The 25,803-nt window shown below is 52.3% G+C and overlaps 1 protein-coding gene and 1 pseudogene across 1 annotated transcript; one reads left to right on the plus strand and one right to left on the minus strand.

Annotated features, from left to right (window-relative positions):
• The first annotated feature begins 7,267 nt into the window (after positions 1 to 7,267).
• Positions 7,268 to 7,421, plus strand: LOC127184483 (uncharacterized; annotated as a pseudogene).
• A 12,324-nt stretch (positions 7,422 to 19,745) lies between these two features.
• Positions 19,746 to 21,940, minus strand: Pomgnt2 (protein O-linked mannose N-acetylglucosaminyltransferase 2 (beta 1,4-)). Its single transcript, XM_051140462.1, has one exon. It carries the CDS (start codon positions 21,790 to 21,792, stop codon positions 20,050 to 20,052), a length of 1,743 nt encoding a protein of 580 aa, XP_050996419.1. The 5' UTR covers positions 21,793 to 21,940; the 3' UTR covers positions 19,746 to 20,049.
• Between the last annotated feature and the right edge of the window lie 3,863 nt (positions 21,941 to 25,803).

Below are 25,803 nucleotides of genomic sequence, written 5' to 3' on the forward strand. Positions count from 1 at the left end.
ACTAGGGGCCAACAAACCCCAAGGGAACTTGGCTCTGACCCTGCAACATTCCGTTTTAACGCTGGGTTTTTACCAGCCACTTCAGCAGAATGCATACTTTCTGTTGTACAAACAAATGTGTGGCTTTTCTCTCTCTCTAACTTCCTAATCCACGAATAGGGACTTAGCTTCCTCAGACTGTGAGATGGACAGTCCCATGTCAACCTTTAATATAGAAAACACACTACCGTCTTGCCAACGGGACAATGTGGTGTGGCCTTTTCTCAGTGGAGGTTCCTCTTACCAGGACAGGCTCGTTCTTATGGAGGGAGATTTGCTAAGAGCTGGGAGCTTAACTGTGTGGGAGACAGGGCCAGCCAGTCTCCACAGCTGTGGACTTTAGCCATCCAACCAAAGGGAAGAGGCCACTGGCCCCACATACACAAGTGCACAGTGCTAAATGATGCAAAAAGCAGTGAAAAGAGGCAGACTTAGATTACCCCAGATTTAATGTTTCAATTTAGTGACGTGTTGCTGCTAATTTAAAGGAAGGGTCTAATAATCTTTATAATTATTATTATGTTTATAATTATAATAACTATTATAATTTTTACGGTGGTATTTTCTAACCTGCTATCAATCAATCAATTAAAAAACACAGACACCTGTTATGTTTCCAAGTAGCCTTGGTTCACCTGAGGCAGGGCAGGCATTGATCCCCTAAACTGCCTCCCATATCTCTCCATCCCAGTCCGGTGCCATCTGCTTCTGATAATCTCTATTGAGCTTCCTCCCACCCATAATCCCAAATACTCACTAATGTTCTTCAACTGGGCTGAATCCTCCATTCGTGCTGGCCATGTGCTTCCTACTCCACCTCAGCCATGTCAGCTGCCTCCTTCCTCTCCATCTTCTTCTGCTCTCTCTTCCCAAGGTCCTCTTCCTCCCCAAGCCCTGGACCCTTACCCACGCCCACCACATTCGCCCTGCCCAGGTGCGACGGCAGCTTCTTATTGGTCAAAAAGGAATAAGTTTTCAGGCAAGGTTTTGGGGTACAAGTGTTCATTTGGGCAGCAACCAGATCTTGGGGGCCAGTAATCAGCATTAGAATACATGGCACCAGACCAACCCCCAACAATGATGGTTTTGTAGGGTTTTTTGTTTGTTTGTTTGTTTTGTTTTTCGTTTTTTGTTTTAAAACAAAGGCCATGTCCCTAAAGAATTTTCAAATCCCTGGGTGAAAACACTAGGAAGGAGGCTGCAGAGGAGCAGGGGTCTCTGCTGTAGGCTTCAGACGCTGTCAGACAGTTTAGCTTTTGAGTTGGTGGAGGCTGGGGTTCTGCTTGTAGACCCCAAAAGTACTGTGCTTCCTCCTAGCCTATGTCACATATGCCAGGTGACAATGAATCCACCACAGGACATAAAAAGGCAAAGCTGAGTTTTTCCCTCAGCCTATCACCTACTTATGATATGATCTGATACCAGACTATTCCTTGTCTTTGGGCCCCACAGGTCACAACAGGAGGCTACTTTTGTCATCCTTGCCAGCAATGAGATACTGCTAGGAAGGGGTCAGGCTGTTCACTTCAGTGGGAGGCTAAGATGACTAAGGGCATGCTCTGGAGATGTTGGAGGGACTGGGTGGGAACTAAAACACCAACACTAAGTCCCCACTCTGTGCATTCTCAGTGGCCATGCCCCGTGCCACCCAGCCCATCACTGCGGTGGTTTGGCTGAGAAGAGCCCTCCGTGGGCTCAGGTACTTGAAGGGGCAGTTCCCAGATGGTAGGAGAGTTTGAGAGGTTTTGGTGGTGCAGCCTTGCTGGAGACAGTGTGTTGCTGGGGACAGATGTGAGAGTCCTCAGTCTTGCTCTACTTCTTGCTCACATTCTTTATGCTTTGTGCTTTCTATTGAGGATATGAGCTCGTAGCTTCCCACCCCTGCCCTTTGTTGTCAGGCCTCCCCACCGTAATGGACTGCCATCCCTCTGAACTGTAAGCCAAAATACTTTCTCCCAAATGTTGTGGTCTATGACAGCAACAGAAACATGACCAATACAATCACCACTCCTGGGGTTTTGTTTTGTTTTGTTTTGTTTTGATTTTTTGAGACAGGGTTTCTCTGTGTAGCCTTGGCTGTCCTGGACTCGCTTTGTAGACCAGGCTGGCCTCGAACTCACAGCGATCTGCCTGCCTCTGCCTCCTGAGTGCTGGGATTAAAGGCGTGCAGCACCACCACACCCGGCTATCATTCCTGTTTTTAAATTTTAAAAATATGTACAGTGTGTGTGTGTGTGTGTGTGTGTGTGTGTGTGTGTGTGTGTGTTTGTGTTTCTGTGGGCTTATGCCTTTGAGTACCATACACATGGAGGCCAGAGGGCCTCAGATCCTCTGGAGCTGGAGTTAGCAGGTGCCTGTGAGTCACCCAACATGGATGCTGGGTACTGAACTCAGTCCTCTGGTTGAGCATCAAGCATTCTTAACTACTGTGCCATCTCTCCTGCCCATCATTATTTTTATTTTTCAGAACTTACGGTTCCTAGGTGTTGTGCTAAGTGCTTTACGTATACTTACTCATTCAACCCTTGTTCTAACCCATGTCTCCTTCCATGACAGATCACAGGAAACCCAGTCTTCTAGCAATGGAAAGACAGGGGCAGTGCCTCAGGGACTGGTCACATATTTAGCCCCTGTTTATCATGCACCCGGTTCCAGTCTCCCAGAGGAAAGCGTGGTTAGACGCCTTATTGAGTAATAATTGTAGGTGTAAAGTAATGCCACTGTTGATTAATGTTTGCTTTGGACACAGAGAAAAGTCCCAGTAACGAGTCAACAGCCTGTTTTGAATGCAAGCCTCTGCAGGTCTCAGCCTGCTATAGTCTGCGTTTACGCTGTGTCTGCCCAGTGCAGCCTCAGTTCTGAGCAGTCTGCTGCAGGGCCTGGGCTCTTCTCCACGCATTGTGCTGTGCATTCCTCAGACAGCTCCCTGCCCTCCTCTGTCTGCCTGGACCGTGACTCTCCTGTCTCCTTGTGTGGCTTGTTCCTTGTTACCTTTCAGGCTTCAGTGGAAACTTGGAATCTGCCTTGTCACTGCCATCTGGGCTCTGTGCCGTGGCTTCTCCTGATGCATGTCACTCTAGCTTGGTTCCTCCAAGGTGAAGTCAGCCCGCATGGTTGTTTCTGTTCCCTCCACCCCCGTGCTGCTGTTAATTGGAACTCAGAGGGGAAAGCCCTGTGCGGCTTTGCTAATCTCTGATGAAACTTGGCTGTTCTCACTATAAGATTTGCAAATAGTCCTGAGCCATTAGGAGCTGCTGCCAAAGTAAGCTTTTTTGTGTGTTTTTTCTTTTTCTTTACTTTTCTACCGTATAATACACCATGCACTCTCCCCCAGATCCACTGCACCTCCATTTCCCTTCAGAAAAGAACAAGTCTCCCAAGGATACCAACCAAAATGGCATAACCAGACGCAGTAAGACTAGGCACAAACTCTCCTCTCAAGGCTGAATGAGGTAACCCAGTAGGAGGAAAGGGGTCCCCATGAGCTGGGGTGTTTTGTTTTTTGTTTTGTTTTTAAGCAGGGTCTTACTATACAGCCCTGGCTGGCCTGGAACTCACAGAGAACTGCCTGCCTCTGGCCCCTGGATGCTGGGATTAAAGGTGTGCTTGACTCCACCTGGCCAGACAGAAGTTCCTTAAAGGAAGTTTTGCCCTTTAGGACTGTACCCTCAAGCACACTGCCTGGCACAGAGCAAGTGTTCATAAGCATTGGTCACGGGCAGAGCCGTCATCCCACACCATCTCTAGCTCCTGCTGTATTTTACAGACAAGAACAAGGGGCACCCGAGACAAGGACGGCTCCTTGTGGCATAGGCAGAAGCAACAAGCCAGAGTCACTGTTGTATGAGGCCAGAGGAGAGGCTGAGTAGAATGTAGTTCATGGCCAAGTGTGGTAGAGTGACCTTTAATGCCAGGATTCAGCATTAAAAATTATCCTTCCAAGAATGGCTGCTGACCAAGACAGTTACCTAAGTACTTCATTAAACAGACTCTTGTGAAAGCACCATGAACTGAACGCTGGACTTTGGACATTGTCATATCCAAATAGATCAAGAGGAATAAGTTTGGTCACAGTGCTGCTTGCAGCCTTGGTCAGCAAAGTTTCTTTCTGTAGAAGAAATCTTACCAAGTGGTAAGATTGAGTATGTGCTCAATCTCAACTTGAAATGGGATGCCTCTGTCAACACCCCCTCACCCCACCCCCAGGCTCAGGCAACATCACAGAAGAGGGGGCGGGGAGGAGCGCTGTGGAGTGCTGCCTTCTAGATGGCACGACCGTCGCATTCATGGAGGCGCAGGACCTGTAGCTATCTGCACAAGGCCAGGCCGTCACTATGTCCACGTGGGTGGGAGAGGGTTCCTGGGACTGCAGCCTAGCTAAGGAGCTCTTGGCGCTGGGTGGCTTCCCTGGGGTTGTGGCTGCTGACAGCCTGCCCATGCTCCTGATAGGCTGCCCGTGCTCCTGTGGGTGGCAGCACAGCTGGGTACAGACAGCAGGCTAACAGGACTCAGTGGGTCAGCAAGATGGGTCAGCCAGGTGCTTAACAAGTAAAGGCAGTTGCTGACAAGCTTGAAGAACGGAGTTCAGTCCCCATAAGGAGACAACTAATTTCTGAAAGTTGTTCTCTGAGCCTCAAACACTGTTGTGGGACATGTCTCCCCCGACAGAATGAATAAATAGATGCTAAAAAAAAAGAACACAGGAGTGTGGGACTCAAGAGAAGGAGGGGGCTATAATCGGGGCACATTGTATGCATGCATGAAATTGTGAAAGAATAGATAAAATATTAATTCTAAAAGGAAAAGGAATAGGGGTTGGATGGAGTGGATGTAAACATGTTTTTGTTTTGATCCCAAGTGTGGGATGTGAAACAGACTTGTGTGAGGGTGTGCAGTGTTTGTTTACCGGAAACAGACTTGTGAGAACATGTGATGTTTCGGAGAGAAGAGCAACAACCTCTTGGAGGGCGTGGTCTTTGCCAGCTGAGGAGCCTCCTAGTAGGGGTTCTGAGAGGATATATGTAGCAGCCCCAAGCCAGAGGCTTTTTGGTGTTTTGTTTTTTACATCACTTTACATCATTTGGCTAAGCCGGGCGTGGTGGCGCACGCCTTTAATCCCAGCACTCGGGAGGCAGAGGCAGGCGGATCTCTGTGAGTTTGAGGCCAGCCTGGTCTACAAAGCGAGTCCAGGACAGCCAAGGCTACACAGAGAAACCCTGTCTTGAAAAACCAAAAAAACCAAACCAAAACCAAAAGAACCAAAAAACCCCCCATCATTTGGCTGTTCATTGCTCCACTTCAAGATGCTCCAGAGAAAAGAACGCTCCAGAAACCACGTCCAGCTTGCAGCTTCTGTCTGCTGCTGCTGTGGCCACTTCTGCTGTTTAAGCAGATCTGCTGGAGTCCTGACCATGAAGAGTGGAATCCACCCATGGAACCGAGTCTAAAAATGTCTACTTCTCCTGTCCCCGTTCCCCTCTTTTCTCTCCTATCTATCGAAGACCAGCTTCAACATCAACTGGGGACAACTGAGGCAGGGCGTGGATCCCCTGGCTGGCAGGCTGGTGACCCTGCAGACTTCTCTGAGGTACCCTTTCAGGCCGGAACTGTTACCGGCAATGGCTTCCACTGATAGTGGCAAGCATCTAATAAAGAAAGGGAAAGAAGGAGAGAAAAGACACACACACACACACACACACACACACACACTTGATGATGAAGTAAGACAGACTCCAGCAGGTAGGTCTCAACAGCTTCTTCTAAGATTCTCTTCGTTTACATAGTCATGTTCATACATACACACACACACACACACACACATACACACATACACACACATACACACACATACACACACACATACATACATACACACACATACATACATACACACACACATACACACATACATACACACATACACACACACATACACACACACATACACACACACATACACACACACATACACACATACACACACACACATACACACACACATACACACCACATACCACACACATACATACACACACAACACCACACACATACATACCACACACATCACACACAACACACACACATCCACACAACACACATACACACACATCCATACATACACACACATACACACATACACATACACACACACATACATACATACATACACACACATACACACACGCGCACACGCCCATCTTGGTGGATGGAACAAACTCTTTTGTTTGTTTGTTTTGTTTTTTGTTTTTGTTTTTTGAGACAGGGTTTCTCTGTGTAGCCCTGGCTGTCCTGGACTCACTTTGTAGACCAGGCTGGCCTCGAACTCACAGCGATCCGCCTGCCTCTGCCTCCTGAGTGCTGGGATTAAAGCCGTGCGCCACCACACCCGGCCTGGAGCAAACTCCTAAGGACAAGTTCCAACAGCCTTACACACATACACATGCACATACACACATCTTTGTGGATGGAAAAAGATGCCAACACCTTTCTTACTTCTCCCACAGCTTATACATCCCAGCAATGGCTTTAAGCAGGTACAGAAATCACCGTGCATTTGCAGTCCGTGTTAAGTGAATGAGGGGACAACGAGGGGACATAAGAAGAACGTGTTCCTCAGTAAAGCGTCACAGGATCAAATGCCCTGTGTGTTATGGTGAGAAACAAACACTAAGAAACAAGTTACTTCCAAAAGCCCACACACATTTGTAACTAAGCAACTTGTTACATATTAACAGAGAATAAGCAAGCAAGGTGATTTTGCAGCCAGCTTTTTTAAAAAAAATACTGGCAGGCTGCAATTCGCAGTTACAAAGAAGGAATCAGTTATCTTAGCAGGCAGATCACTGTGAGTTCGAGGCCAGCCTGGTCTACAAAGCGAGTCCAGGACAGCCAAGGCTACACAGAGAAACCCTGTCTCGAAAAAACAAACGAAAACCCAAACAAACAAAATAAATAAAGATCTTAAAAGAAACACAAATCTAAACTTCTATAAACAAATACTCAGCCATTTCGACTTTAAGTCCTAAAGGTGCTCATCCACTCATCAATATGCTTTATTAAATCATATCATGAAGCTGAGGGCAGAAAAACAGAATAAGGAAATCAATTGTCACCTCAGTCACCAGCCCAGCTTGAAAGAGTCACGTCAGCCAGTGCTGCTGCGGGCCATTGTCCTTGCTTCACCAACCTCAGAAAGTCCCTAGCTTTACTGACAAGAGTGTGCTTTCTCATACTTACCTGGCAAGGGAGCTACCATGATCATGAAGGTGGTTTTCCCAGGGCGAGGCTTATCTATTGCACTCCGGATGTGCTGACCCCTGCTATTTCCCCAAATGCGGGAAACTTGACTGCATAATTTGTGGTAGTGGGGGACTGTGTTCCAGTGATACGGGAGGGGAGTAAGTGGAAAATGGGAGAGAGGGAGGAATGGGAGGATACAAGGGATGGGATAACCATTGAGATGTAATATGAATAAATTAATAAAAAAAAAAGATGGAGGGAAAAAAAAAGTGTACTTTCTCTTAACTTCAATTGTCCCCTAAGATGTCCTGCAGCAGGGCCAATAGCAAAAACATCTTTAACTAATCTTGCTAAACAATCTATTTTTCCAAATTCTTTCTAAGGGACGTGGTCATTGCTAGCAGTCTACACCTGTAGGCTTTCAAGGGTGGTGGTTGAATCATTAGTCTGCTCCAGCAGCAACGCCTGAGCGCAATCAAGCATTGTTATTGTGAAGCCAGGGATGCTGCCCAGTGAGGGGCTGGAAGTCCCCCTTATAGAACTCACACAATTCACATATTAGGAGGATTATGAGGACCACAAAGGTAACAAAGTGGAGCGATGCTCTGTAACAGCGCGAAGTCTCAGGACAAGTGGTTCTCCGTGTTACGCCTCGCCGAGACTCGCCCACTGTGAGTTTGCTGAGCGTGGGCCGCAGCCCATGAGTTCTAAAGCTGTTTGCTGTTCCTCCTGCATGGCCCCCAACACCTGTTTAGGGTAGGTGGGCTGGGAGGGAAGTAAGGCATTAAAGAACCCCAAATAAAGTAGGTTTGAAAAAGACCAAAGCCTACGGTGGGACGGTATTTAATGAAGACGCATGTTCAAGTTGGACCCATAAGGTCTGGCTGTGAAAGGTCCGATGTGGCTGTCGAAGGCAGAAGTTTGAGATAAGAGGCCTTAAAAGAGCTGCTGAGGTACATGGGGGTAGCCTGTCCTGTCTGTCTAGTGCAGAGCACGTCGTGTCTGAAGCCCAGGAACCAGTGGGAATCTGGATATCCCATCAGAAACATAGACCAAGAGGTTGTGTACCATGGTTTACTGATGGCTGAGGCAGTTTCTAGAATAAAGACTCTGCTTGTGTCAAGTAACAGTTGTGGCAGTGGGTAGGTAAAGGGCCACTGTATTTGGGGGACTTGAGAGGATCTTAGATTTCTACCAAAGTGATGCTCTCTGCAGATGTAGCTGAAACCCAAATGAATGTAGAACATTAAACTCTGAGAGAATATGGTCCCAGAGATCTGCGGGAAAGTGTAAGCAGTCTGTGTTAGCTGTAACAAGATGCCCAAGAGAAACTAGTTAAAAAGGAAGAGAGGTTTGTTGTTTGTTTAAAGATGTATTTATTTATTACTTATATAGTGTTCTGCATCATATATACCTACATGCCAGAAGAGCGTGCGAGAGCCCATTACAGACGGCTGCGAGGCACCACGTGGTTTTCTGGGAATTGAATTCAGAGGTTAAGAGAGTTTTGTTTGACTTTCAGCTTCAGTTACTTTTGGCTCTGTCACTTTGAGCCAAAGAAAAGGTAGAATAGGGACAACAGTAGCACATGATTCCAGCCACAAAGCAAAGAGAGACTGGTGGCAGGGTTTACTTCTCAGAGCACGCCTTCAGGGGCCCACGCCTTCATACCTTCCCTTCCGCCACCTCTCAGCAACGGCATCCGATTATTACTCTACCCATCAATGGGTTAATCAGATGAGGTCAGAGCCCTCAGTCACATCCCTGAAGCCCCCTGACCTGGCATCCTACCTGTAGCCTTGAGCCTTCTTTGGGGGAGCACTCCAGATTTCAGCCAGAACAAAGGAAGACAAGAACATATGACACAGTTAGAATATCAGCAAAGGAGTCAGCTGCAGGCACGCCTCAGGCTCCGCAATACAAGGTACTCTCCTTCTCTTTTTATCTTTCTTCTTTCTTTTTTACCTTCTTGGCCCCTAAAAGTAAACTCTTATTTAAAAATAAAGTAGAAATTATACATAAAAAGAAGGAATTCAGGAGCTGAAAAAGTGAATTTAAGGAGAAACATGCCAGAGGGGATTAAAGTGTGAACAAAAGTCAGCTGACAGGGAAGAAAGCTCAGAAGGAAAGGCCAAGTAGGAGAGACCCTCAGAAAACCACCAAGCAAGGAGGCCAAAGGCCATGGAGGCCATAGAGGCTATAGAGGATGTAGAGGCCAGAGACCAAGGAGGCCAGAGAACATGGAGGCCCTGGAGGCCAGAGACCATGGAGGCCCTGGAGGCCAGAGACCATGGAGGCCAGGGACCATGGAGGCCATAGACCAGGCGACTAGCACTCCGCCATGGCCTCTGCATCAGCTACTGCCTCCAGGCTCCTCCTCGGCCATGGACTGCTAGCTTCCTTCCAGCATATGTCCCTGGTGGCTGTGCACTGACTGTGGAGGGGTTGTGATTTCTGTATGGTTGTCATTTTCTCCCGTCCCCTCCCCTATGTGTATGGTATGGGTGGGTGGACAGGGTGGACATGTTGAGGCCAGAGACTGTCGACTTTTGAGTTGCATTCCATTCCTCTGGTGCCTGTTGAACTTTTTTTTTTTTTTTTTTTTTTTTTTAACATTTGGCCTAGAACTAGTCAACTTGGGCTAACCTGGCAGTAAGTGCACCCTGGGGATCCCTCTGTCTCCGCCTCCCCAGCACTTTATATAGAAGCATATACTGCCATGAGTAGTTTATCTGTTGGCTTATATAATTTTAATTTTGTTTGCATATGTGTGCATGTGTACATGCATGTATCCACACGTGCATGTATGTGTATGGCCCTGAGCTATGGGAAAGGTAGTGTTTCTATAAGGAGAGAATGACCACCCCACCCCCACCCCACCCCATCCCACCCCACTCCCACCCCACCCCCATCCCCACCCCACCCCTACCCCACCCCCACCCCACCCCTACCCCCACCCCATCCCCACCCCCACCCCACCCCATCCCACCCCCACCCCACTCCCACCCCACCCCCCCCCCACCCCACTCCCACCCCACCCCACCCCTACCCCACCCCCACCCCACTCCCACCCCACCCCACCCCTACCCCACCCCCACCCCACCCCCAGCGAAGGTCTCACAACACTTGGGCTGCCAAGTGGAAAGGGAAGTGAGGAGGGTGAAAGGTGTGGGCCACAAGAAAGCAGACATCTTTTCTGGAATCCACCTGGCTTGGCCTAGGAGCCTGGTCAGTCTAGTCAAGGGACTAGGGCTACCCACACCATGTGCTGGCCCCAACTCGGCCTTCCATCACTGTCAGTGTGGCCTTGTTGGCCAACTGTGGTGTCTGCTTGGAGGTGACAGAGCCAGGCCTCCCCTGAAACCGGGCAGTGGGTATGGTGGGCAGGTTTCCAGTGACTGCAGGTCTCCTTGGGGACCGTGCATTGCTCTTCCTACATTCAGACGACCTTACTAAGTTTCAACTGTGTCGAATGCATTCTGGGTCCTGAGGTCAGACCGTTTATTTTAGTTAATTTTGGTAATTCATTTTCCTGTCCAAGAATTCATAGCCTTGACTAAATGCAGAAAATATGTGCCCGCCACACCCTCTGTGTTCAGGGTCACAGCCAGGACCTTCCGGCTTCAAACCCGGGGGTCACCACTCCTGCTATGCAGCCTCAAGCACACAGCCAGGCTCTGCCCACAGCTCACTGTCCCTCTTGGCTGCCTGGGTAAAGCTCGCAGGGTGGAGCCTACACACACAGCCTGAGCTTTGCAAGGCCTTGGCTAACTGAAAGCCCCAGATTGAGTTACAGTTCTGCAGCACTGCTGGGCTGGCTCAGTGCACTGGAACTGCAAGGAATCATCATTTCTTTGGGTACCTCCTCATTTTTCAAAGGGGGGGGGGTGCAAAGTCCTGAAGGAATGTGAGCTGTGGCTCGAGCTGATGAGAAAACAAAGCAGACAGCAAGGCAAAATAATCAACTTGGCACCTTGGCAGGCGCCCCCTTCCTGCAGGCATCCGTGGTGGGCACAGATTTCAGAGGGCCAGTGCTGAAAATGTGGTGCTGGCTGACACTCCTTGAAGCCCGCTCTGCGAATAAAAGCCACACGGCTGGAAATCTGGATGGGGAGGCCCGGAGGCACGGTCAGGGAGGGCCTGGCAGGAGCCAGGGGTCCTCTGCTGGCTCTGACTGTGTTCCAAGGGCAGAACACATTCCAGTCTCGCTAGGGCTGCCTTAGCACTGAGCCTCCAGCCAAAGGCAATGCAGCAAGCAAGGGATCTGCGGGACTTGTCCTAGTTGGCTTTCTATTGCTGTGGTAAACACCACGCCCAAAAGCAGCTCGGGAGGAAAACGGTTTATCTGGTTACATCCTGAAGGGAAGTCAGGCCAGGGATCCCAAAGCAGGAACCTGGAGACAGGAACTGAGGTGGAGGCCGTGGAGGGTGCTGCTTACCAGCTTGCTCCCCGTGGCTTCCCCAGCCCACTTCCTTATACACCCCAGGACCACCTGCCTAGGGGTGGCACTGCCCACAGTGGGCTGGGCCCAACCTACATCAATGCAGTAAATGCCTCACAGACTTACTCTGATAGAGGCATTTTCTCAATCGACGTTCCCTCTTCCAAAATGACCCTGGTTTGTGTCAGGTTGTCAAAGCAGCAGTAGCAGTAAGGCCCTAACCATGGCACACACCACTGCTCTCCAGATGGGATCATGTCACCAAAGTCCTTACTGCACACTGGACTCTGGGCCTTGGGGAAGCTAGGGAACCCTTGCCATTCCTGAGGGGAAACCCCGGCCAGTCCCGCCGGGAGCTCTTGCAACCCTGTGCCCAAAGCATGTGCCCTGTTTCAAATCCATCCTCTGCATGGGTGGTTCTCCACGTGGCCACACGGAGGCGAGAGTGTTTCAGCGTGTGGTAGGATTGGATCTAGGTGGCCTGCACACCTGGTGGCAACAGAGATGGCGAGGGGCCTCTCTCTAGCGGGGGCTCCCCTTGACACATTAGGACCCCAGTACCAGCAGTTTTGGTGGGAGGTGGCTGGTGCCAGGACCTCTGCTGCATAATGAGGAAGAGATGCAGGGCAGGAAGAAAAGCCCAGAAGATGTGGGCATGAGGAGGGTACATGTAGGCTCAATTTTCCTATCAAATATATTTTATTACGAACTTATTTACCGAGAGTACCTCACTTATAACCCGACTAACCTAAACAATAGGAAAAGCAGATTAAGGAATACAATAACAAAACCATAAGGATATCAGTTCCGAGGAACGATTCTCCTGGCATTTCTGGATTCTCCTGGATTTCTTCTGCTGGAACCTGAAGTAACCAGAACTCGGAACCTCAGCCGGAGCCCAAAGCCCCGAAGCCTTCCCTCGAGTGGGTCTCTCAAGGAGCATCTCAAAGTGGAGCAATGAGCAGCCAAAACTATCCCAAGTCTCCAAAGGCCCCGCCTCCAGTTCTGGTCTCATTTATATATCTCCTCCCAGAGTCTATTCACGGGATCTTTTCAGCTGGCAACAATCAAGCTCCCGCATGAGGCAGTTTGTCTTCTAGTGGATTAACATCACCTGTTCTCTCACAAGACCATTCTGATCCCACACTTGGGATCATAAAAAACAGGCTTATCTCTCCTTCAGGTACACCATGGGCAAGCGAGCCCCAGCCCTAATGAGGGTCTGTGTGAGACCGCAGAGACCTGTGCAGACTCAGCCCCTGAGGACAGAGTGTCTCCTTACTGCCTCTGACAGACTGTTGCTTGGACAGTGCCTCTGCATGAAAGGAGCTGTAATTCTGTATTACTTCCAGCCTGCCACACGGTGGGCAAAGCCTGTCCGGCATCCAGAAGGCTTCTCTGAACTTGGGGATGGGGTGATGGGGACCTTTACAGGTGACCCTGGTTTCATGGGCTACACATAAAGAGCCTCTGCTAAGCCCTTGCACCTGAGCACCTTGGACCTGAAGGGAGAGGCTTAGGGGGACGGCACTGACAGTCGGATAGCAGAGAACGGAGGATGAGGAGGGAAGGTGTGTGTCCACAGGCACTGTGTGACTGAGTCTATGCAACCTCAAGGCAGCAGATAAGATTCAGCAGGGAAGGGGGCTCCCGTGCAGGAAGTCTGGGTGCTCTGGGGGGTGACAGACGCTCCATGACTACCCTCTGCTGTTGCTGCTCAGCCAGCAGGGAATATGGACCTGAGTGAGCTTTTGTGGGTACCACCATCCTCCCCTGTTTCCCGTATGCAGCACACCACGTCCACAAACAGGGACACAACCTGTGCTTCAGCAACGTGAAATCCAAATATATGTGTTCTCCTTATGACCCCGGATGTGTCTGAGCTCAGGATGATGCTCTGCCTCTTAAGTCCACAGGGAGGAGGGAGTGATGTAGAGGTGGCAGTGACCGCGGCGTCCACCAGGCCACCAGGTGACATTCAGTCACACAGCAGTAGCTCTGCAATACCAGTCTGCTGTCCATCAACTCCGCCTGACAGTATCTGGGGTCAATGTTGGGTCCTAGCCCTGGCAGCCTTAACGGACTAACCTTGGCCATCCTTCCTAACACGCCAATTTAAAGAGATGAGTGTTGACGGGAAAAGCAGAGAAAGCAAAGAGCGGATAGAGGGGTCCTGTGGCCCCAAGTTCATCTTCAGGATACTGACATGGGCTTCAGGCGTAAACAGAGAAAGCATTAGGGCAGACGACCCCTCCTGAGCAGCACACGCAGCCCCCCAGGACTGTTGTAGAGTGGCCCTGGGCTGGTGTGGGGCCCAGCAGGACAGGTGACATGCGAGCCTTCTCCGCAGGTCCATGACCGCCTGGATCGCTACTGCTGTGGCTTTGAGCCTGAGCCCTCAGACCCCTGTGTGGAAGAGGGGCTCCGAGAGAAATGCCGGAACCCAGACGAGCTGCGGCTGGTCCACATCTTGGTATGTCTCCTGAGCATGCGCAGTCCACTGTAACGTGAGCACAGGGTACGCCTCTCTCCTGCAGAGGGCACTCTTAGCGATTAGACACAGGGCTTCCCCAGCCTCCTTCCTTTAGAAGCAAACCATGGCTTAGCTAACGCTTCCAGGAAGCCAGATATATAAAACAGACAAATGGATGTTTGAGAATGTAGCTGAGGTGGAGTGGAGGTGCCCCCAAGACGCTTCAGGGAGCCCTGAGGTCTTTTAGAAGTGGAGTTTTGATAACTGGGCTCTTAGTGGGAGCCCTGAGGTCTTTTAGAAGTGGAGTTTTGATAACTGGGCTCTTAGTGGAAGGAGAGGTAGAAAGAGGGAGGGCTTCGGTCCTGAAGCTCTGAGCTCACAGTCCAATCCTAGATTGAAGGGCTGTGGGAAGTAGCGTGGGATTCTGGAGAATGTGGGATTCAGAGTGTGTGCTTGGGGGTGTGGGCCGGAAGAGATGGCCTCGTATTCACAGCACACCAGATTTTTTTTTTTTTTTAAAGATTTATTTATTGTGTGTAGAGTGTTCCACTTGCATGTACCCCTGTATGCCAGAAGAGGGCACCAGATCTCACTATAGATGGTTGTGAGCCACCCTGTGGTTGCTGGGAATTGAACTCAAGACCTCTGGAAGGGAAAGCAGTGCTCTAATCCCCTGAGCCATCTCTTCAGCCCAGCACACCCGATTTTTAAAAGTGTGCGCGGGCGTGTGCATTTTGCTGTGAGTGTGTGCACGTGGAGAGGTTGTCATCAGGTGTCTTCCTCTAGCTTTCCCCTCCTTTGTTTTGGAGACTGGGTCTCTCACTGAACCCAGAGCTCGCCAGTTCAGCTGGGCTGGCGTTTAGCCCCAGGGGGCCCCGTCTCTCTGTTCCTACGCGCTGGCACACGCAACCTCACCTGGGTTTTTTATAAGAGTTCTGAGTTTCAGGTCCTCATAAATGCACGGTAAGCCCTTTACCGACTCCAGCGCCATACCGTATTGTTTTTAACTACTGGAGAATTCTGTATTGCCAGTTTCATGTGAAAAGGATTTAAGAAATACTAAAGCCTCCTCTGTGCAACTAGGGTATGGTTAGTGATCCATAGAGATAAAGGACATAGCTGTGTGTCCTTGGTGGTCTTAGGCAAGGTGGCAAGAGATGTGTGTGTGTGTGTGTGTGTGTGTGTGTGTGTGTGTGTGTGTAGAAAACATGCATGTGTGCGACAAAGCATGAAGCTCTTAACCCTGAGGAGTAGGCTTTTTCCTTTTGAACCTGGCAGTTCAGTTCCCACCCATGCTCCTGACCTGGCTAGCCACTGTACTGGGGATCAGCCCCCTTACCTTATACTTTAGCAGGTTCAGTTATGGCTCACTGCTATGGGCCCAGGTTTGAGTTTGCCCCAGCTAGTTATTAGTGATGTGATCTTGTATAAATTGCTTAGCAGTTTTACGCCTCCTAAGGCTACAGTGCTGGTGTACAGTAAGCCCTCAGCCATAGGGCCATGTGGATAAGTACTGGAGTGGGTCGGGGTTGTGGCACAGACATCTGAGGATGCTCATGGGGGTCCCTTGAAAATGACAGAGTGATCCCAGTTCTGCTCTGCCCTCACCTGTAGCTGCTGTCCCTGTCCATCTTCTTCCCCGAGGTCCGGAGCAGCGACCCATCTCACTTGGTGTACATAGACAATGCAGGCAACCTTCAGCATCCAGAGGACAAGCTAAACTTTCGGCTGCTGGAGGGCATACGTGGGTGAGGATCTGGGGTGTTGGGTAGAGGTTTGGGGGGACATATGTGAAAGAGCTAGCCTGCGGACCTGCCTTTCCTTTTCACTCCCAGTAGGCAGCCCGGCCTTCTCAGGGCCTTTTGAGGCCCCACGTGTGCCTGGCTTATCTCTGAGTGGTAGAGTTGGTTTTCTGCTCTTTGCTGTAGGGCGGGGCCTACCTGAGGACACTCCCCTCTGCTTTCAGGAGGCAGCAGGGCACAGAATTCTCTGATGAGGAGCTAGTGGGCATGGGCCTGACACTTCGCTGGCTGACTGTGCTGGGTTCACGCTTTGTGGGGACCATGTGAGCTCACTCTGCTCTTCCTTTCTTGCACGGACCTCTGGGGCTTTGGATCCAGGTTTCCGGAGTCTGCTGTGAAGGTTCTCTCATCAGGGTGTCTTCAGAACCTGCTGCTCAAGTCGCTGCAGACGGACCAGGTGTTCTGGGCAAGCCAGGGTGGAGCTGGAGGCCTGCAGCACATCCTTGGGACGCTGGAGAGGCGAGGACAGGTCTTACTGAGACACATCCAGAAACACAACCTCACGCTGTTCCGGGACAACGGCCCGTGAGCCCACCACTGTTGGGGCAGAGCACGCCTTGCGGGCAGACTTCCTGGAATGCAAACCTCCTGAGCTGGTGAGTGTCCCTCCCAATGGCAGCGTCTCCTTGACAACTGTTGGCCATCCCTATGACGCATGGGAAAAGCCAGAGCTGGAGTAGCTCACAGCACCAGGAGTAGCTCACAGCGCCAGGCCTGGCTCACCTGCTGGGGATGGGGGAGGGGCCTTCAGTCTCGCATTCCCAGCTACATCCTCAGCGCTGGCTATTACCCCCACACCACCAATAAACATGTTCAAGAATGTTCTGTGCACCATTCCCTGAGCATGTACATGCGGTGTTGAGTGTGTGCCTGTGTGCCGAGATACGTAGGCACACGCATGAACCTGAAACTTCACACGTGCAAGTTCTCCACCAACTGAGCTCTGTGCCCACCAGGAGAGTCTGTTGTTGTTGTTGTCGTCGTCTTGTGTTTTTGGTTTTTGGAGACAGGGTCTCTCTGTATAGCATTGGCTGTTCTGGACTTACTGTGTAGACCAGGCTGGCCTTGAACCAGTCTATTGAACGAGTTTTTTAAGATTTATTTTTTAATTAAAATAACTTGTTTTTATGTGAATGGGTGTTTTTCCTGACTGTGTATTTGTGCCTCATGTGTGTACCTAGTGCCTGCAGAAGCCAGAAGTCAGTGTCAAACCCGTGTTGTGAGCCACCGTCCTGAGAGCAGGCAGTGCTCTTAACCAGTGAGCCGCCCCTCCAGCCGTAACTTCATGTTTATGTATGGTGCATGTGTGTGAGTGGATGCCATGTGTGCGCAGGTGTCCGTGGAAGCCAGAAGATACCAGATTCCCTGGCGGTGGAGTTACAGGCGGTTGTGTGGCGCTTCGTATGGGTGCTGGGCACTGGACTTGGCAAGCACAACAAAGGCCCCTAACCACTGAGCCACCTCTCCAGCAGGGAGAAGCTGCTATAAAAACCGAATTTCCTTTATTACTATAGACAGTATCTTCATGCTAGCCTTAGCATGTTCTGTGGGCCAACCTTTCTGTTTGTGCCTTCCTTGGAGGTGCAACGGAGAGCTTTGGATCTGAGCTGCAGTTGGCTCTACCTCGTTAGACTTGCCCGGGTTTCCGCTCAGTCTGTCATTTTCGGCTGGACTCCGTTTTGTGAAATAGGAAGCTGTGATTCTATGCAGTCAAGCCTGGTCGTTTTGCCTGTGAGTTCCCTGGGCTCCGCGCCTTCTTAGAAAGGCTCCCTGAGGGCGCATACATGTGTTCACTTCTTCCACTTCTGTGGACATTTGCACGAAACCCGCCCGTCACAGTGGCTTGAGTTGGGGTGTTACTTAAGTTTCACTGCTCCCGATTTTATTCAAGAGTCTATTCTGCTCCCATCTAAAAGCATACTCTTATCAGATACATTTCCTGAGCTCTCAGAGGCCCATTTGTGAGCTGTGTTGTGCCCTACCAGTAAGCCTCCTAACTCCCCTGTGTCCGGCCCCAGCGGGACACAGTTCCAATCCCAGTTACTTTATTCTGTTTGGCAGCGCAAGTATCCACTTTACGATGTTTATTCTGCACGTATATGTGAGTGTTCTGGCTGCATGCATGTTTGTGCACCACATGCGTGCAGTGCCCGCAGAAGCCAGAAGTCATTGAATCCTCTGGAACTGGAGTTGCAGGTGGTTGTGAGCTGCCCTGTGGGTCCTGGGAACTGAAACTGGGTCATCTGAAAGAGCAGCCAGTGCCCGTAACTGCCGAGCCATCTCTCCATCCCGCTAGATAAATATTTATATGCCTCTTAATAGTCTTTAAGTTGGGATTTTGTTTTTGGAGAATGGCTGAACAATAGCTCCAGCAAGACCCACACTTAGCATGTCCATGGCTTCCCTGTTGACTGTGACTGAGGAGAATGCATCACTCGGCACTATCCAAGTCAAATGTGGACGTTACGGCTACCCTCCATAGATGCACTCTTCACGGTCTCTGCAAGCAATTACCCACACAGGTGGGCACGTCCAGTGAGCTCTGACCACCATTTTCCCTTCACAGTCCTGACGCTGTCCCACTGTGTCATCTCTGACATCAAAACTAAAGGCCACCCGGGCACCGTCAGCTCTGTTTCCTGCTGTGTAATAAGACAACTTGCCCAAAGGTGTCTCCCTATGCGCCTGTCAGCTTAAGGCAGCTCCTCAGACCACTCCCAAAGGCAGGTAGTTGACACTGTTAATTGCCCACCACAACTAGTTGCTAAAACCCTACTGCTGGGGACACCAAACACCTGTCACAGCGCACAGAGAAATCAAGATGGAACTGGAAGTGACCTCCCTGCGCACTAGCCCTTAACAGCATAAAATGTCACGCAGGCTGCTGGATGAGGGGACACCAACAGCTTTACTTGGCTACAGATAATACCAACCGGCCAGGCAAGATGGGCCCAGTGCTGCAGCAGTGGCAGGTCAGTTCCTGGGCACCCACTGCTTCCCGATTGGATTTGAGGATGTTTCCAGGGAGGGAGCTCGGGTTTGACATGTAACCTGCTGGAGGCTGTGGGCTCTAACAGGGAAGCTACGGCGGCTGTGTTTCGTGGAAGTGGCGTGCCTGTGAACGTCCCTTCTCCATGACTCCGTGTTTGTGGGTCAGTGGTGCTGTGAGTTTTGTCGGTGGCTCCTAGTGACTGTGGAACGCTCAGCCACGGGGCATCTATATATCTATATTGCCCTCGTTCAGGCTCAAGGAGCATTGTGGGAGGGGAAGAAAGAATGGAATGCTGACTCCTGGGTCTGACGAGGCTGTTGCACACTTGAACTCACGGCAGCCGTGATGACCAGCACAAGCTTGGCCTTTGGCCCATCTACGCCTCACTGTGGAAATGCGGGGAGCTCGTGGGCCTCTCCCTCACGGGGGACTTACACCCACGTGCTTGTAGGCAACCCCAGGGAAACTCCCCAGCTCACGTAACCAAGGGCACGCACAAAAGGACTTGAATGGAGGAGGGGAGGGTTGGAAAGAGGAAAGGCTCACGGGGAGGGCAAAGTTTAACAGAGTGAACAGTACTGAGGTGCATTATAAATGTGTGTGAAAATGTCACACAAAACCGTTACAAGGCGTAGCTCATGTGTGCTAATGAGACGTTAACCGGAGACTTGACCGAGATGTGCATACTCATTTAATGACAGATCCGAACACACCTGTCACTCAGACTGTCTGCCCAGCCCACCAACCACGTGACCACCGCTTCTAGAAGCCAGGACCTGCGCCACAGCCACAGCAGCAAAGAGCAGACCCCCTGGGGCCTCACCATTAAGGAATTCCTCCTGAGCGGTGATGGCCAGGTGGCAGAGGGGGGTCGGGTGGGGGGCAGGCACTATCTCTTCAGGGCAAAGAGGAATTCGGCAAACGGCACACACGCTGGGGAACAGGCCTTGCCCAGGCCTGCTCAATAAATAGACTATGGACCCCCGTGGTCGCCAGCAGGACCGTGGACCTGGGGAAGCTAAGCTGCAGCCGCCCTCCTGAGGCCTGGCCACGGCCCGCCGGCTACGTGCTGCACACCAGCACGTCTGCAAACGGTCCCAGGAGGCTCTTGTTAAAGATGCAGCGGACCCACACCAGGTAGGTGGTGAAGGGCTTGATGTTCCCCGTGAAGGTGTGGTTCTGCAGGGCCAGCATGTAAGGCACGTACGTGTTCTCCCCTTGCTCCTGCAGCCAGACCTCGTACTTCACCTCCCGCACTTTCAAGTACTTGAGGTTCCACGGGATCTGCCAGGACACGGACAGGCGGGCCTCGGTGGCGCCCTGCACCGACGCCTGGCACCGAGCCTCCCGCACCTTGCCAGGGTACAGGCTGACTGTCCACCTCTGCCTCCGTGGCCCCGGACGGCCCTTCACCACACGCCGGATGGACTGCATGAGGGAAGGGATGTCCACCCTGGTATCCTGGTAGATGCGGAACAGCCACTCCGGGTTCCTGCAACAGAGGTGCCGGGGCACTTCTCGGCTCTGTAGGATGCGCGCCTGCTCAGCGCGGTCCAGGTGGGTGATGCCCCCTTGGTCCCAGGGCCGTTCGGGGTGCGTGACTGTGTTCTCCCGTATCATGTTTCGCCAGGCTACATACTGCAGGTCCATGCCAGGCAGCGTGGCCAGCGTCTTATAGGGGGTGTAGTGGTCGGGGTTGACAGCATACGGGAAGAGTTCAACCACCGTGGCCCCGCGGGGCAGGAAGAGGGCCGTGACCAGCTGGGCGCCATGCATGCTGACTAGCATGGAGGCGTTGCTGACCAGCCGCACGACGTCGGCAAAGGTATGGTCCTCCAGGGACACCGTTACTGTCTTCATCTGGAACTCCTGCGCGAGCTCCAGCAGCAGCTCGGCCTCGTTCAGGATGAGTCTGCTCTGGGTACGGCTGAAGACCAGAATGTATTCCTCCCCCAGGGGCGGCCCCGTGTGGCTCACGTTCAGCTTTTCAGTCATGAAGCGGGCGAACTGCCGGATCTCATTGCCGGAGACCAGGATGTTGGCCTTCGGGCCCTGGGGCTGGACGAAGCCGTACTGGTACCAGGTGGTGACCTTGGACAGGCCCACGAAAGCGTGGGAAAAGCAGAGCAGTCGGCCCAGCGCCTTGAGCTGCGCACGCAGCAGCGGCTGCTTGGGGCTGAGGAGCTTGTAGAGGTCAAAGTGGGCGCCCTCGTCCCAGCCCTCCATGAACAGGAGCCGCGCCTCTTGGGCCAGGCCTGGGAACTGCCTCAGCGTGTAGAAGATGGGGAGCAGGTCGTCATGGAAGGCGTGCATGAGGTTATCGGGGTTAAAGCGGTTGGCGATGAGGACCGCGTCGGGCACGAACACTGGCTTTGGCAGGAAGCGCAGGGCCGCCGCGGGCAGCTCCACGAAGTTGAAGTACTGGGCGTTGTGGTCCTCCACCGTGGAGAGGTCCAGCAGGGCCGGCTGGAAGCGCCGGGAGCCCAGGTTGGGCAGCATCACGGATGAGTTGCCGTGGAAAAAGATGAACTCTTCGGCCTCGTTGGAGTAGCAGAGCCACTTGAAGCGGCAGATGCGGTCCGTGTGGGTGCGGCCTGTGCACACCATGTGGGTGCCACCCTCCACGAGGATCTGCAGGGCCTTCGGGTAGTCGATCCTCGGCCCTGGGACTGGATCCAGGGACTGCTGTCCAAGGGCGAGCTCCTCCTCTAGCGTGGCCGCGTGTTCGCGCAGCCGCACATGCTTCCACAGGACCGCAGCCAGCACCGACACCAGGAGGGCGTTGAAAACCGCAGAGAGGTGCATCCTATCGCCGCCAGGGGGCCGCAGTGAGACGATGGCTGCTGGGCAGTGCCACAGCCCATGCGGGCTTCACCCATCCATCCTTACCTGTGGTGGAGGGCCAGGAAAACCCTGCAGCGAGCCAGAGGGAGAGGAGTCAGCCTAGGCAGGAGTCGGCACACTCCACCTGTGCTTACCCACACACCTGCTTCTCCAGCAGTGCCTGGTAACATGGCATGAAAATAAGTGACTTACTCAAAACTGGTCATTGAGTCAAGTTACAAGCTAGGCTTTTAAATATATTATTTCTGCACGTGTGCCTGTGCTCACGGGCTCATGTGTACATGTACATTTGGAGGCCAGAGGTCAACATCAAGTGGCTGGCCAGTGGTCTCCATGACCCTCCTGTCGTCTCCTCAGCGCCTTACAGAGGCGCACCACCCATGTCCAACTTTTCATGTGGGGGCGGGCAGCCCTTTACTGAGCCATCTCACCGCATGTTTGTATGAAATGATGCTGAGTTACCCTCCAATCACACCAGCATCACTCAGCTGCGGGGCGGAGGTGGGGGGGAGATGCAAGAAGCCGCAGCCCCTCAGTCTGGATGAGCAGCCTGTGCTGAGCAGCATTGCTTTCAATAGATAGTAGCAGCTGGCTGAATCCGCTCTGCTTTACGGTAAAGCACCTTGTGGTTTCAACAGCCCCCGAGGATGTGTGTGTGCTACACACACTTGTGCTGTGCCCAGAGTGTGCTACACACACTTGTGCTGTGCCCAGAGTGTGCTACACACACTTGTGCTATGCCCAGAGTGTGCCCAGAGTGTGCTACACACACTTGTGCTATGCCAGGACATCACCACCGCCAGAGCCCTGCAGAACTCCAGCGACGTCCATGTTTTGAGGCAACACCTATCTCCAAACACAACCTCTTACATTTGTGTAGTGACTAGATAGTGCCAGTACCGAGGCGTTTGGGGGTTGAAGGGCAGGCACATCCACGCCCTCCGCCTCCCGGGTGAGCTTTGTTTTGGAATCTGAGCACTCTTTAGTAAGGGCGAGTGTCCAGCAGCCATGTGACAGGCTCTGGTGGTCAAAAATCCTAGCCCTGGCACCCGACCGCCTTCTGATGTGCAAAAAGAACGGTGTCGTTGAGCTGGGTTCCCTGATGGGTGAGACCTCCAGTAGAAGGAAAGGTTTGGGACCCTTGATGGCAAAGAAAGGGCCACACAGCCCATGTGTGTCCCGAAGCACCCTGGGCACACTGCCCCTTCGTGTGATTCAGAGCCAAGGGCAGTCAGTGCTAGGCAGGGGCTGGCGCCTCCCGTCTGTTTGAAGCTTTAAACCTAAGAAATCTTCCCAAAGGCAGACTCGGTGACTGTGGCCAGGTGCCACCGAGGCGCCCTGGATGGGGCAACGTCCAGTCACCGAGGCACCCTGAAGTGGGGCAGCACCCACCCTCTGCTTCTTGGTCTTCTGGGTAAGTCAGCAGTGGGGTGTTCATTTTTACTTATGTTCCCTCCTCCTAAGGAGTCCCTCCCCCGGTGTGTTCACACTTCCCTGGAGCCCTGACTCTTCTGGGACCCAGAGGAGCTCTGGCCCAGCCCAGTGGCTCGCTGCCTCAGACGGACTGGTCAGACTAGGTGAAGCCAGTCTGGGTTCCTACCCAGCTGACAGGAGGAAAGGAGAAGGGTTCTCATAGCTGCCGTCTGCCGACCACAAGTAAACTGGTTTGATGGCCACGAGGGCATCGTAAGGATGGCACATGGGGGAGACAAAGGAACTGTGACGTTCACCTGTGAAGCCAGACTGAGTTACGTGACAGAAGGGAGCAGCTTTCTGAGTGGTGCGCTGCTCAGACCCAGCAGAATACGCTGCACTCACTTCCCTGGGATCCTACGCTCTGGGTATATGAGACTGTCTCCCTAAACCATCCCCCCACCCCCCAATGACACAGCAGACCAGTTAGAGGATTGGCAACTTGACACGTGAGCGCCCTCTGCTGGACGGGAGCAGGACTGCAGCAGCCCAAGCCACCCAGTGACTCCTACCCTGGGGAAGGTGTTTCTAGTGAAGCGTTGAACACTGCCCTACAGCCTGCCAATGTGGCGCTGGCAGAGGGCAGGGCAGGTATGGGAGGGGGAAACTGGAAGCTCTGATGACAGGAGAGAAAACATTCTTCCAGAACCTACATAGGTCTAAGGCGTGGGGTGGACTCACTGGGTTTCAGTCAACTTCGCTACTTAAAGTCAGGCAGCGCGAACCAAGGCCAAGTGACAGGAACTGAGTGACTGGAACTGAGCAACCAAGTGTAGCTGACCCACGCGCCTCCCTGCTGGGGCTTTGTGGAGGCTTGCTTTGCGTGTGTCTGGCTTCACCTGCAGAGCACGGCTGCAGCTCTGCTGGCGTAGCCCTCCTGCCTGCTGTCTCTCCCTACCCTCCCTCAGGCGAGCCAGTGTCTCTCCCTACCCTCCCTCAGGCGAGCCAGGATGGAACACGTCAACGGTCTTCCTCATGCTTGCTTTAGAGTCTCCCTTCTGCGGACTCTTTTAATGGAGCCCCTTATTTTGTCACTGTAGAGGAACCAAGGTGTGGGGCAGTCGGTGGCCATGGTAAAATCTTTCCTGTCTTTCCCATATTCCCCTGCATGACCCCACCCCTACCCTGCACCCCGCACACACCCCCCTGCACCCCACACTGAAGCAAGATCAAATGTTTCCGCAGAACCAAGGTATCAGATAAAGGCAGCGATCGCTTTAATTAAAGATCAGTGGGGGCTGGCAAGGCTCCCTAAATGAAAGGCAGGGGCCTCCTGGGATAGCACATTTTGTCTCCAGCTACTGTCCCTAAGAAGCTGCGCTGGCTCTTCAGGGTCTGCAGGTGATCATGCTGTGAGGACCGAATGAAACACCCATCCTCTGGCCTCCAAAAGGCACAGCGCTTCCCAACAGATGGATCTGGACGGGATTGGCCCTGTGATGGTGGACATCTCACACAGAGAAAGAAGAGCCTGCCTGCCTGCCTCAGGCTTGGCCAAGGCTACCACATATATTGAAAAATGAGATCTCCAGCTAGGCCCTGCACAGTGTCTTAGTGTATGTAGCACCCATGACAGCCACACTTGAAACAAAAGCTCTGCCTGTACCACACCAGGAAAAGGAACCCCAATTCAGGAACCCCCTCCCCCTACCCCCCAGCCTCCACATAAGAGATACACAATGCCCTCGCACTAGTCTCCATGGCTGCTGGCTGGGGGTTGTGACTTTTCCCTGCCAGGGAGGAGGCTCAAAGGAGAGACGGGAAGGCCCCCGCCGCTAAAGGCAAGCCTGGCTGAAGGCGGGGAAGTTCAAAAAGGCCAGCTCCGATCAAAACACTATTCTGAGAAGACACGGCCCCAGAGCTTCTGATAGCCTCAAACTGTGATCCTACCCCTCAGCGGACGGGTTCTGTGGGGGAGGGAGAGAACGGTAAAGAAACATTTTGGAAACAAACTTATGTGTGGTAAGTGTGTAAACATGTGGGGGGTGTGCACGCACATATGTGGGCATGCCTGTGGAGGCAAGTGGTCAGTAACAAGTACCTTCCTTGGTCACTCTCCATCTTGCATATTTTTTAAAGACCCCCTTATATATGTGCATGAGTACTGTGGCCTGCGTGTATGTCCATCTGCCATGTGAGTGCTTGGCGCCCCGGGAGGCCAGCAAATGACATCCGACGGCCTGGACTGGAGCCACAAGTGGCTGTGAGCCACCATGTGGAAACCAGGAACCAAACCTGGGCCCTCTGCAAGAGCAACAAGTGCTTTTAACCACCGAGGGCTCTTGACTGGCTCCCACGTCCTGCCGCAGCACTGGGCTACAGATGTCACCAGCCACCGGGCACAGCTTTTTATGTGGGTGCTGAAAAATCCACACTTCGGCTGCTTTACCCAAGGGACTCAGACCTCTCTGGAAGTAAACTCCTTACATGGGAAAATGAGACTGGGATCCCTGAGCTCAAAGTTCGCTGCGGCAGAGGAGCCTTGTGGCCCCACAGACA

The sequence above is a fragment of the Acomys russatus genome, chromosome 32 (assembly GCF_903995435.1).
Source record: "Acomys russatus chromosome 32, mAcoRus1.1, whole genome shotgun sequence".
Classification (NCBI taxonomy): Eukaryota; Metazoa; Chordata; class Mammalia; order Rodentia; family Muridae; genus Acomys; species Acomys russatus.

Bases quoted from the DNA above. Each gene is read 5' to 3' on its own strand.
- Pomgnt2 (XM_051140462.1), bottom strand. From the start codon at position 21,792: ATGCACCTCTCTGCGGTTTTCAACGCCCTCCTGGTGTCGGTGCTGGCT.